This window comes from Trichomycterus rosablanca, chromosome 11 (assembly GCF_030014385.1).
Source record: "Trichomycterus rosablanca isolate fTriRos1 chromosome 11, fTriRos1.hap1, whole genome shotgun sequence".
In the NCBI taxonomy this organism is placed as follows: domain Eukaryota; kingdom Metazoa; phylum Chordata; class Actinopteri; order Siluriformes; family Trichomycteridae; genus Trichomycterus; species Trichomycterus rosablanca.
Genome location: NC_085998.1, coordinates 18,073,670 through 18,086,483, shown reverse-complemented (window position 1 = coordinate 18,086,483; position 12,814 = coordinate 18,073,670). Strand labels below are relative to the sequence as shown.

General features: G+C 37.7%; 1 protein-coding gene across 5 annotated transcripts in view; it reads right to left on the bottom strand.

Annotated features, from left to right (window-relative positions):
* c2cd5 (C2 calcium dependent domain containing 5) overlaps nt 1–12,814 on the bottom strand; it is a 50,554-nt gene that overhangs the window by 19,487 nt on the left and 18,253 nt on the right. For all 5 annotated transcript variants that reach the window (XM_063005228.1, XM_063005230.1, XM_063005233.1 and 2 more), the window contains exon 10: nt 10,466–10,574. In XM_063005228.1, the coding sequence (XP_062861298.1) occupies nt 10,466–10,574 (109 nt within the window). The remainder of the gene's footprint in view (nt 1–10,465; nt 10,575–12,814) is intronic.

Sequence of the window (12,814 nt, the reverse complement as noted above, 5' to 3'; positions counted from 1 at the left end):
ACTTGTACCTCATCATCATCAAATAATCATGTGGTTCTGAAAAGTCTGCAGAAAATCCAACAGATGAAGGAGAACAATATAGCTAATGATGATGAACATAATGATAGTGCAGGTGTAATTATTAGCTTGTCATACACCTGATAGCTCATCCTCTTGATACCAAGGGATGGGCAGAACCACATGAAACAACAAAAACTTCCATAAGATCAGAGCATTCATTTAGCTTGTCATTCATGCAGTTGCAAATTCTTAACCTCATGTTTTCTGGGTGCAGTAGCAGGGGAGCAAATTAACAGGACATATGAAAAAAATAGCAAAACCTGAAATAAAACAGTTGTAATGTTGAGATGTAATGTAAAGAAAAGATGGACATACTGGCTATAGTTACAAAGTAAACGTTTATTATAAACTTTAGCTATTTACAGAATATACACTCTCTCTGAGCAACAGCTATGTCTATGTGGTGATTCCTATAGTAGCAGGACACACAGTTGGTATAAATGCTTTGAAACAGACATGCATGAGTTGCAAGAGGAATGAAAAGAATTTGGTTTGTTATTACTGCTTGTTCTATCTTGTCAGTATTGTTTAGACAGCTGAAGTAAAAGACTGTTCTATAACTTATGTTCTGAAACTGAAGTTTGTTAGACCCCCTCCCCCATTTTTTCTTTTTAAGAACTAAAACCCAATGCACCAAGAAGAAGCTTTTGTTCACACATTTAACAGACAGATATATTTTATTGGTTTGGCAATAAAGATAAAATTCATTCATTACACGAAAATGGGTAGTTGAGTTGCACAGCAGTCCAATGTGCTTTACAGCATTTAGGCGCTTTTTATTGAAAGTGACCAACAACTGTGACTCAATACATGCAAGTAACTAAGAGGTTATGGACCTTACTCAGGGGGCCAACAGTGATAGTAGGGCCTAAACCGGCGACCTTCTCATTATTAGACCAGTATGTTTACTAATGAGCTAACAACCACTGTCCAGCACTGCCAAGACCCAAGTTGGAATCAATGTCTTGGTCAGTTAATTTTAAAATGATTTTTAGTTAAAGCTAAAGTTGATGTAGGTAAAAGGGTAATAAAATTGTATCTTCCTCTACTGGAGCATGTCACTTTAATAGTGAGAGAAGCTGAGTGGTTCTACCAGACTTCTATACAGTGCAAGAAAAATGATGTAAAATGTAATACGTTTAGTAGTTATTTAATAGTTTAAAGTTATTCCGTATTTGTTACAATATCAGTATTAATTTAGTTTAAGCCAGTATTATTAATTTATGACAATTAGTATTACTATACTTTTGTTTAAAAAAGGCTTATTTAACTGACCACTGTCCTGGTTTGTCATGTGACTAGTTGCAAAAAATAATTCAGTAATGTATGTAGTTACATGGTCTATTAGGGGCATGTATATCATGCCATCATGCATTTAGTAATACAGCAGCTGTTATTTTCTGTGACTTAGTGACTTCAACACATAATTATTTATGTATATATAAAAATATTAATTAATTTTTACCAATAAACTCATAATTGGTTAAATGTCCTATGGCACTTTCAACCTCAAGGAAATGATAGCCATGAACAAACTTCAGGTACAACTCTGGTGAGTGCCTTAATAACATTAAGGTAAGGACTTTAAGTCATTCCGCAAGCTAAACTTGAGCCAGTTTTGACATGTTTTGGGATACTGTCCAGTAGAATTTGGCTGCACCCAAGATCTAAGAACTTTATAGTATGGTGCCATGAAAAAGTGTTTTTTTTTTTTCAGGACACCCTTTAGTTTTTCCAAAACTAACTGTCCAACACCAACTCTCTATAGATAAAAATAAATAATCATTATAAATAAAAATAAATATATTATTATTATAACACAAAATAAATACTTAAACAGAACCTTAAAGAACCTTTTCAGCAGAATAAAGTCGGCTAAAATGTTTTAAAATTTTGCAGAACGCTAGAAAATCAAGGCAGAAATGACTGAAATATATCAGCCTAGAAATCATTGAACAGTTACAGTCAGGACATTGGAACTTCAGGAAACCACATAAGAAACTCCTGGAATTCACATTCTCATTCACCAAATGAGAAAAACAGAAATCTGGTACATTTTCCAGAAAGTAGCTGACATCGACCACAATCCCTCAAAAAGCACACTGACAACTTATTAGAACAGAACGGAATAGAAGGCATTATTTGTCATATATACACACCGAGGCGAAAATTCTTTTACCACATAATCCAAGCTTGTTTGGAAGCTGGGTTCTGAGCGCAGGGTCAGAAATTGTACAGCGCCCATGGAGCAGTGAGGATTAATAACCATGTTCAAATGGTCCAACAGTGGCTGCGTAGCAGAGCTGGGATTCAAACCAATTTTTTTTAAACTGATAGCACAGAGCTCTCTACCCACTGAGCTACCACTGTTATTAAGAAACTCAACCCAACAGACAAAAATGTAGGAAACCTGCAGGCCTCGCTGACCTCAAGTAAGGCCTGTGATAATACACCAGAAGTATAGAACTGGTTCAAAATGATATAATGTAGAGAGGTGTGAGGCGAAAACACTGCTAACAAAAAGGTATTTGAAAGGATTATCTCACATTGACCAAAAAACACCCTGATGACCCACAAGTATTTTGGGAGAATTATCTGTGGGCCTATAAATTGAGAGTGGAACTTTCTGGAAAGTCCAGTCACACCTAACATCCAAACACAACCTTCCACATTAAGAACATTACAAACACCTCAGAAAAACAACTGAAGTTTTATGTGACTACAAAACTTTTCCCACGACAGTGTAAAACTTGTTTGACTGCGGACAGGTTATGTCACAATATTAAATGGCATCAAAATTTTTCCAAGTTACTGTGTGAACAGATTTATATATCATTCAGTCACAGAAAAAGAACAGTTGCAGAAATTAATAAAATAAAGCTCTAGCTTAAATGTCAATTGAGAGTTTATTCTAAAAATTCAACCTTATTTAATCAAATGATTAAAGCTGTGAAGATTGATTGCTGCTGTTTTTTTATTACTGTTAGTTTTTTATAGGTGATTATAAGCACAATAAAATGTACAATAATGAAGAAAGTACGCCTATTTATTATTGCAAATAGACAGTAAAAGAATTGATAGATAATGATAAATAACTTAAAATTCTTAGGATTTTACATTTGATAAGAGAAGCTTACTATTATATTTGTCAATAAATGTTTCACTGATTGGAAAAACTAATTATGCTAATTGTGCCACCCAATAAAACAAAACATGAAATGTAACTACTGTAATCAGCACATGTAGAACAAAAAGTCTAAATTCCTCCTTGATAATATTGTGCACACATTACATAAAAGTAACTATAACCATGAAAGGCAGGGTCACACATACCAAAGGCTTCTTAATCATCATCATCATCATTATAAATTACAGAATAAAAAGCAATATAAGGCACATTCCTGCCTTTCTGCTGTGATTCTGGATCTTCAGCCATGTGATAATGGAATCAAGCAGATAAGAATGCTGGGTACGGGGTTCAGGAAAGAACAGCCAAAGCAGGTTCAGAAACAACCAGCCAGAGCAAAGAGCAGGTACATACAGCCAGCTCGAACATGCTGCAGCCACCTTACATACGCACACAGACCATAAGGGGGAAAAAACAAGTATTCAAACACCTTCGTTTTGTTACTTAATACACTTCCAAGACAAAATTACTTTTACTTCAAATTAACACATACACTGTCTATTGACTTTGTACTTTAGATTTTTGTATGTAGTATGAGTAAGTATGACTTTATAGGCAGAAATACATATATTACATGTATTTAGTCACTGTATTTAAAATGTATATATGTAACCTAAAAAAATAATTTTGTTTGGTGTTTATGCTGCAAATAATAGAAAATGTTCTCTTGCAAATTAGACCTAGTATGAAAACCATAGTTTTTAACATTGGTTAGGTAAGATTTTATGCAAAAAGTTGATCTTATGGAGTGAACAAACCACTTCAATGAAAACCATTTAAAAAGGGGGGTGGGGTGGGGATAGTGACAGCCTCAGCTCTCCTCAGCCAGAGCAGGGCTAGTACAAGCAGCAAAATATAAGCGTCAGTTACACAATCTGGCTCTACCTCTGGCAGGTGAGCACCACGCAAGGGTTACAATGTGCTCTCGGACTACTAATGACGCAGGTAAGTGAAAAACCTGCAGTTACTTGAAGAGTTGTGGAATAGCCTGAAAGCAGCAAGAACAACAGCACAAAACAAACAGCAAACTGTGCCACAATCATATTTGAGAAACATAGGTCACTATGTGAATAAAATAGCACCATACATACAGTATGATATGGAGCTGTGTCTCTGCAAACAGTACATATTGCAGGAGACATTAATGAAGAGTAATTTAGGGCATATTAGAGGAGAATTGAGTCTCACTGGCCAAGAAAGTCGACTGGATGTTTAAACACAACAAGTCTAAACATGAAAACCCAGTCATAAGGGGCTGTTTGGCTTTAAGACCATGGCCTAGCCAATATTCTGGCTTTAATCCAATTAAAATTTTTTGAAGGATTTTGAAATTGAAAATCCAATTATTAAAGAGAACCTCATATCATCAGGGAACTTAAAATAATTTTCCAAAACTAATAGGTCAAAACTGAACCACAATGTTGCAAAAAGCTCATTATTTGTTATCGAAGATACTGTACATTCAAGCTGTAATTAATAGCAACAGTTTTGCAACACCAATACTAATAATGCAACTTTTGTTTATAACTTTGTTCATGCTCATAAACTGATACTTTTTTATTTAAAAGTACAAAGTCAAAAGACACTGTGTGTAAATTAAAAGTGGATATATAAACCAGAAGTCTATCAAACAAAAAACAAAAAATGAATGAATACTTGTTTCCCTTCACTGCACCACACATTCCAAGCACAACATGTGGCAGCTCATGCAACACACACTAGTTAGAAGTCGACAAGATGCGAGGCTCTGTAACTACGAAATTTTTATTACATTGCTTTTAAAATTGCCATTATGGAATTTTGGTGCCGATCTGCATAAATTAGAAAACATCAGGGGTGGACAAATTAGTAATAATGACAAGGGCTGGTTGAATTCGCCACTGAGTCGTACTAAAGGTGTTGAATGGGGTCAGGACTGTGTGGGCTAAATCAGTTCTTTCACATGAAACTCTGCCATCCATACATTTAGAGATCTCCTAGTGATACAACAACAAAATCTATTTAAAAAACCTTTAAAAATGTGGAGGTTGGGGAGGGGGATGCACAACTTCATAATAATAATAATAACTATGGTTTTTAAAATTTTGCATTTTCCCCTCTCCATGTCCATTTCCCAAGCTGCAACTTCCTCTTTTACAATTCCTCTAGCAATGTAGACCACCATCCTGATCAAAAAAGAGTGCAGACTGTTATCAGCAACCGCTTCTTTTTACCATCCATAGACAGGGAGTCACAGCAGTATTGCATAGGACGAGTCATACGCTACTGTCTGTGAGTCCACCATCCAGTGTGCATGTGTACCAGCCAGTTCAGGCCACAACTGCAGCAGCAATCTCACTCAGACACAGCCAACTGTGCGCAGGTCTGGTGGCCCAATGGCTGAGATTAGAATTTACAAACTAGACATCTCAGCGATGGTGGGTTAGTACAATAGACCACTTCACTACCCAAGCACTTTGGAATGGTGTATAAATAAAAGGAATAGAAGACACGAAAATAATGGACTGGACTCGTGAATTATTGTCCACCCTTGAGTTTATATATAAGTGTGTTTTAAAATGTTATATTTGAATTATTTCTTATTACAAAAAGAGATGCACAAAGCTAAGATGTGGGCTCTTGGTTATTATGTCTAATTTTTTGTTCGCATATGCATGAGCTTCAAAGTGAGCTGCCAAATGCTGTGTGTGTGTAAAAGCAGGACTGAGGGTAAGGTAGTACCTGCGGTGAAACTATTCCAGTCTAGCAGTTTGTATGATCTGGTGTTACCCAAGGCTGAGTCAAAACGCCACATTAGTAGACCAGTTAAAGAAGCGGAGAGAAAGAGAGAGTAGAGAAAAGAGGAAAAGAAATAAAACAGTAACACAAACTACAAACAAGAACACAACACTGGACAACACTACTCCACAGGAACTGCAAAGACAGACAAGAGAGTTATCATCAGAAAAGAGAGACAGGACAGAAAAAGATGGAGAGATGTGAGGCTGGGGTATGAAGAATAAGGGGTGTGAATGTGAAGGAAAACAGGAAGAAAAGGGGGTAAAAAGAGGAGAGTAGTGAATTAAGTGAGAGAGAGAGAGAGAGAGAGAGAGAGAGAGAGAGAGAGAGAGTGAGAGAGCATGCAGCAGCACTGTGTCTCTATGTCACTAAATAAGCACATCTACAATAAATGTTATATTAGCAGCTCAATTTTTTAAACCATGCCTTTAATTCAGCTAGCACTCTCTTACACACCCACTCACACTTTTAGATATATGGCTCATTTGTCTGCTAAGTAAAATTACACTATATGGCCATAAGTATATGGACATCAGACCTTAGGTTTTTGGGAAATCCCATTTCAAAACTACAGGCATTAATATAGACACTGTCAGGGAGAGTTCAGTCAAAAGTGCACTTGTGAGGTCAGGCCCTGTCAAGGCCATTCACCATTTCAATTCATCCCAAAAGTCCTAAGGTTGAGGTCTGTGCAGGCAAGTGGAACTTCTCCACACCAAACTCATCAAACCGTACAGTAATGCTGGAACAGAAAGGGACAATAGGTGTGGCTGAAATAAATGGATGTAAATATAAGACGAGGCATCCAAATACTTTTGGCCATATTGTATGTGCTCTATGGATGTATTCTGGCTTGGGTGGGTATAGTCTAATCTAGATGCTGGACCAGACTTCTCAATATAGGGTGGGAACAAACTCAGTTGATTTTATAAGTCAATGACACCTCATGAAGGTGGAGCTTAATGTAATGGCAGCAGTTAAGATGGGCTTATGTCGAATTAGCAAGCCATGGATGATGTAGTTACACACTATTTAGCACCCAGGATGCTGATTGGAACGCAGACAGAAAATTATTTGTACACACTATTCGTATGAGTTAAAATCAACCGGATAGCATGCTGGTTAGGTGTGAAATTGTGTCACGCAAATGAGGCAAAATGAAAACATTATTGTTGATCAGTAAAACTGGTGGTGGCACTGAGAGAATATTGGTGAGTTGGAATCACCTACAAGGAAACACCAGTGCATCAAGAGATCAGTGCATTAAGAGATCTTGAAGAGAACCAAATAAAATGTTGTCTATTTCTGAAACAATCACATTCAAGACTTGACTTGTTTGATTAGCTTCACTTGGCAATGGAAACAACTACTAAATGTGTTAAAGATTTGGGAAAGAGCTGCAGACATCTCCAGCCTTCCGCTAAGATCAGCGTTTATGTCTTCACAATACAAGAAACTAGAAACCAAACATTAAACAAAAAGGATACGAAAAAGCACCTGGACTACCCTTTAACAGTTCGGAACAATGTTCTATGGACAAAGATATTAAAACTGTAACTTTCTGGAGCTGATTATGTCTGGCAAAAGTTAAACACAGCAGTGGTGGTTTGATCAAATGCTGCCACTATGGGTCTTGTTCCTCCAAAGCAAGAACTTATCCCAGCTTGTTTGAAAGCTGCATTAGAGAGCAGGGTCAACCACGCCCCCCACAAAGCTACGAGGCTTAAGGGCCTGGCTTAAGGGCATTTGTTAAGGGCCAATCAATGCAATCTAATGATTAATATAATATTATTATCTAAAAAAGGCAAGCAGTAGCCTAGTGGTTAAGGTACTGGACAAGTAATCAGAAGGTTGCTGGTTCAAATCCCACTACTGCCAGGTTGCTGCTGTTGGGTCCTTGAGCAAGGCCCTTATCCCTCAATTGCTCAGACTGTATACTGTAACTGTAATGTACAGTAAGTCACTTTGGATAAAGGCGTCTGCTAAATGCCGAAAATGTTAATATAAATGTAAAAACTTGTAGGTACTTAGTAGCAGAGATCAGTGTAAAAGGTATTGCAATCATTCATCAGGATATACTTCTGCCGGACATGACCTCCACCCCTTTGCTCCTAGAACAGCCTTAGTTTTTATATCATTGATTCCCAAGGTTTTGGGAGAGCCTACTTGACATTTTGGTGCAGGTTTTGCCAAATCTGGACCAAGATGGCTTGCCATTTTAAATAGAACAATAAAATGTATGTGAACTAAATCTCAAGAGAACGTGGTTCATGCAGCGAAACAATGACCCTAAGCATTGGGTCGCTTCACAAAGAATAGAAAAAGTTTAATGTTTACGAATAGCCAAGTTAGCCAAGCAAGTCTTAAACTTAATCATATAGGTTGAGGAAGGACCTGAAGCAAGCACTTCATGTGAGGAAACCCACCAACATCCTAGAGTTAAAGCTGTTTTGTATTGAGGAATAAGCTACAATCTCTCCAAGCTGATGTGCAGGACTAATTAACATCTACCGTAAATGTTTAGTTGCAGTTATTGCTGCACAAGAGAGTCCCACCTTGTAGTGAAAACAAGGGTTCCGATGCTCATTTGTTTACTTGGAAAAGGGCTGTTTCCAATAGTGCTCCATGTCCTATGGTCCCTTCTTTGAGTGCACACTTGTATGATGATATTAAGGTGTCATGGCTGTTGTGAACAATGCACGTCTCTACTCCATAATTGAAGGAGTCTTCTCAACATTCCTACACCACTACTACTCAACATCAACTTGTATTTATCCTAAAAATTGACACACAGACACACACACACACATGAAAACAATGACAGAACAGCAAATGTATGATTCATGATGCATAAAGGCTGTGTTCACACTGGCCACTATTTTTCCAACCTCCAGTGCCTATTTTACATGTAAATACTATGTAAAGCAGCAACAGGGCAATCAGAGCTTTCCAAGCAGCTCTCAAAAGTTTTAAAGTTTTTTTAAGGATACTGAGTGGTGTCAGGCACCTTTTTATTTCCTGACCAATCAGGACACAGCTAATAAAGCTGACAAAAACAAACCACCATATCTTAACACCAAAAGTATGTGGACACCCCTGCTAATGATAACGTTCAATTGTTTCCCCACATTTATTGCTAACAAGGATATTGCCAAAAACATTAGGGCCACCAAAACAAATATGTTGTCAAAACAGCTCTGACACACTAAACATGGACTTCACAAGACAAATGAAATACTTCTGTGGTATCTGGTACCATGACATTACCAGCATGTCCTTTAATATTTGTCATTTGCCAAATAGATTGTTTTACAGTGCATCTAGTGCCAGCTTTTCCGCAGGTAAAACATGAATGTATCTGACCGTCCACATAGTCTATAGAATTCTTCAGACCAGTCGATCTTCTTCTAATTGCTCCGATGTCCACATGCAAAGCCTGTGTGTCCACTGTAGGTGCTTTTGACGGTGGACAGAAGTTAGTATGGGCGCTCTGAGTGCGTAAGACTACACAGCCCCATACACATTATACAACATTGTGAACATACACCAAGTTAAGAAAGACGCCAGACTACAGACCATAATTAATGTAAAATAACAAAGAAGTTGCTTGGGTGATGCAGCGGTACTGCACAGTAATGCTGGGATCTCGAGCTGGAGTTCGATTTCTAGGTGGTGCTATCAACCTGGCCTGTGCCTGGGAGAAAAAAAAAGGTTGAATTCTTTGCTAGTATACAATTATGCCCTCTGCTGTCTGGTCCAGGTGCTTGCACTAGTGATTATATGAAAAACATAATGTGTCTTTTCGTATACAATGATGGCAAGTAAAAAGATGTGGTTGGCAGCTGCGCATGTGCCCAAGGGGGCGCGTGATACTCTCAGCCCTCCTCAACTAGAGGTGGTGCTAGTGGTCAGATTGTAATGAATGGGAACTGGAGACGAATATATAGCGGGAGCAAAAATGGGGAAAAAAGAAATGATGCAAAGGTGAAAAAGCTTTCAAAATATGATTGCAGCATCATATTTTTTCTGTACATTTTCTGTAATGTGGTGGATAGGGAGAAGTAATGTACAAAAAAAAGTTCAACAAGAACATTCTACAAGATGAAACATGCAAATACAAACCATGTGAAAAGAATTTTCACCCTTAAAAAATGACTTGGAGGGAGGGGGTATGGGCAGCATGGACTGCACTACTCGCCAAAGAAAGAACATCCTAATTAAACTGGCTAAGCCTCCATCAGTAGGACTGGCTGACTACACAGCACTGATGACTACAGACACCAAAGGTATAGACTGAGTAATTCCTGATACACTGACATTAGTGCTCTGTGCACATGTATGCCTGCAGGGTTTTAAAGAGCAGGCCGTTTAGAGACCGTTTAGAGGAGTGCTTTAGTCTTAGTGTCAGGATATGATGGTTTGTGCTAAAAGGTTTCTTACCGGGATTGTGTATCCGATCCAGTAGCTTGACAGACCGTGCACTCACTACTCCACCCACATGAAGCAAAAAGCCAGGTGGGAAACTGGTCAGGGTAAAAAAGGGAAACTCCTGTAACACACACACAAACAGAGATTTGACAGTGGCCACACTGACGTTCAAATAAGTGAACCATGAGTTTTATACAAAGTTGCTCAGCAAATCATGGAAGATGAATAGGGCTGTTCACAGATGCTCGGTTTCCCAAACTGCCAAAATCCAGCTGTGCCGTGCTTACAGAGACATATCAAAAAAGAAAAAAAACAACTTGCAGTTGTAATTGTATCAAAAAAGAGTCTAAATACTTTAGTGAAGAAGAGATTTCAGTCTCTAACATCTAATGTTCTTTGTTTCTCAGCTGATGAAATAAAAACAGTTCTTGAAAGTCGACCATAACATAGCTTCATCACATCATTCCAGTTACATTACAGACATGCAGGTCATCATGTATTCATATTACAGTACTGTGCTAAAGTCTTAGATCTCCATTAGATTTGTTTTAGCATAACCATATTTAATTATTTCTGTCTCTTTATCAAAATACAAAAAGAGAATACAGGAAATTTGTATGCAGCATTTAAAAAAACCCAGATAATCCAGCTTCTATAGGCTAAAGTGGCAAATATTTAGTGTGACCTCCCCTTACATGTCAGCAATAGCTGAAACCTGGCTCTGTTGAACTTGAATGGAAAGAAACCTTAATTAATGTCATTGCTAACACCAGGTTTGTGCAAGACATACTTAAGCAACTTATACACACATTGCATAAGTTTCATTTATCGGAGGCTCGTTATTTTGTATAAGACCATCTTTTCACATTGTTATATCTAAAATGCCAAATCACAGAATTTGCTTTGACAGACATAACATCATAATGTTGCATCAGTTGCCACTCTCAAAGGGAAATTAGCAACAAACTGGATACACAAGATGTGGTATTCAAAAATGTGAAGAATCGGGAACAGTAATAAAAAGGACTGGAAGGCCAAGAAAACTGTCAAAATCCAATGAGAAGTTTCTTCTTTGAGAGACCAGAAGAGGTCTAGGAAGGACTTGGCTCAGCATCTAGCAACCAGGAAAACACTTTTACACAAAAGGATCAGCGTTAAAAGGCTAAGATATGCTAAACCTCACAAAGGTTGGAAAGAAGATCAGTGGAAAAAAGTACTATGGAATGACAAATACAAGTTTGAACTTTTTGGGTCCAATCGTCAACAAGAGAGATGAAAGAATAGACCACTGAAGTCGTGCGTCATTCTGTAGTCCTTGTTATACCCATATTTGGAGACCCGGGTCTAAGGCAGATTTCCTATAGGAAAAATGAATGAGGTTTTCAAAAAATCGGCTCTAACGCATCCTGTGCTAAATAAACATTCAGAACCCTACACGTTTTGTCCTACATACATTTTTCTCCTGTACATCACTGGATACTCTGAATTACGAGGTTTTTAAAGGATCGTAACACTAATAATCGAATTGACTGAAAGAGCAGCCCGCTTTTGTTGAGTACAACCAAAGGCGTAACACCCAACCATCCTTGCTTTCTACTTTAATGTAGCTAGCTACTAAAAATATCAACTAAAACTTGTGAATATCACTCCACTGTTACACCAGTGAATCGCGCTGCTTCGTGTGGTTATTTAAGAGGCTTATAAAAGAAAAAAAAGAAAAATTTAAAAGGCTTCCAGTCTAGTGACGTCAATTTAGTGCGCAGTAGCATTAGCTTACATGTAGCAATATTCATATTTTGACTCTTTAACGACTTCGTAATTCAGAGGATCCAGTGATAATAGACAGAAGAATCTCCATAAAACAAAACGTAACAGCTCTGGAACATTTTTTATGACTACAGGATGCGAGAGAGGCATTTTTCCCATTCAAAATTTCTCTTAGACCCGGGTTACCAAATATGGGCATAACAACATGGCGTGGCCTACAATATGATGACATGACTTCAGTGGTCTATAAGTGCTTGCAAACATCAGTGAAACATGGTGGAGAGTCTGTCCTGGTTAGAAGCTGCATTTCTGCCAGGCGTGTTGGCGACATTGTCCGTTTACTTATTGGGTTATTTAAATGTTTCACACTGTTTTTACACAATGATGATATTGTCAGAATTGACGGGTATAATGAATGCTGAAAAGTACAGAAAGGTTTTAATTTGTTATGCCATCACTTCTAGAAAGTGCCTGTTTGGGAACGGTTATATTTTTCAGCATTATAATGAACGCAAGCATACTGCTAATGCAGTAAAATCATATTTAAAAAGACAAACAGCTGATAAAACACTGACAATCATGAACTGACCTCCA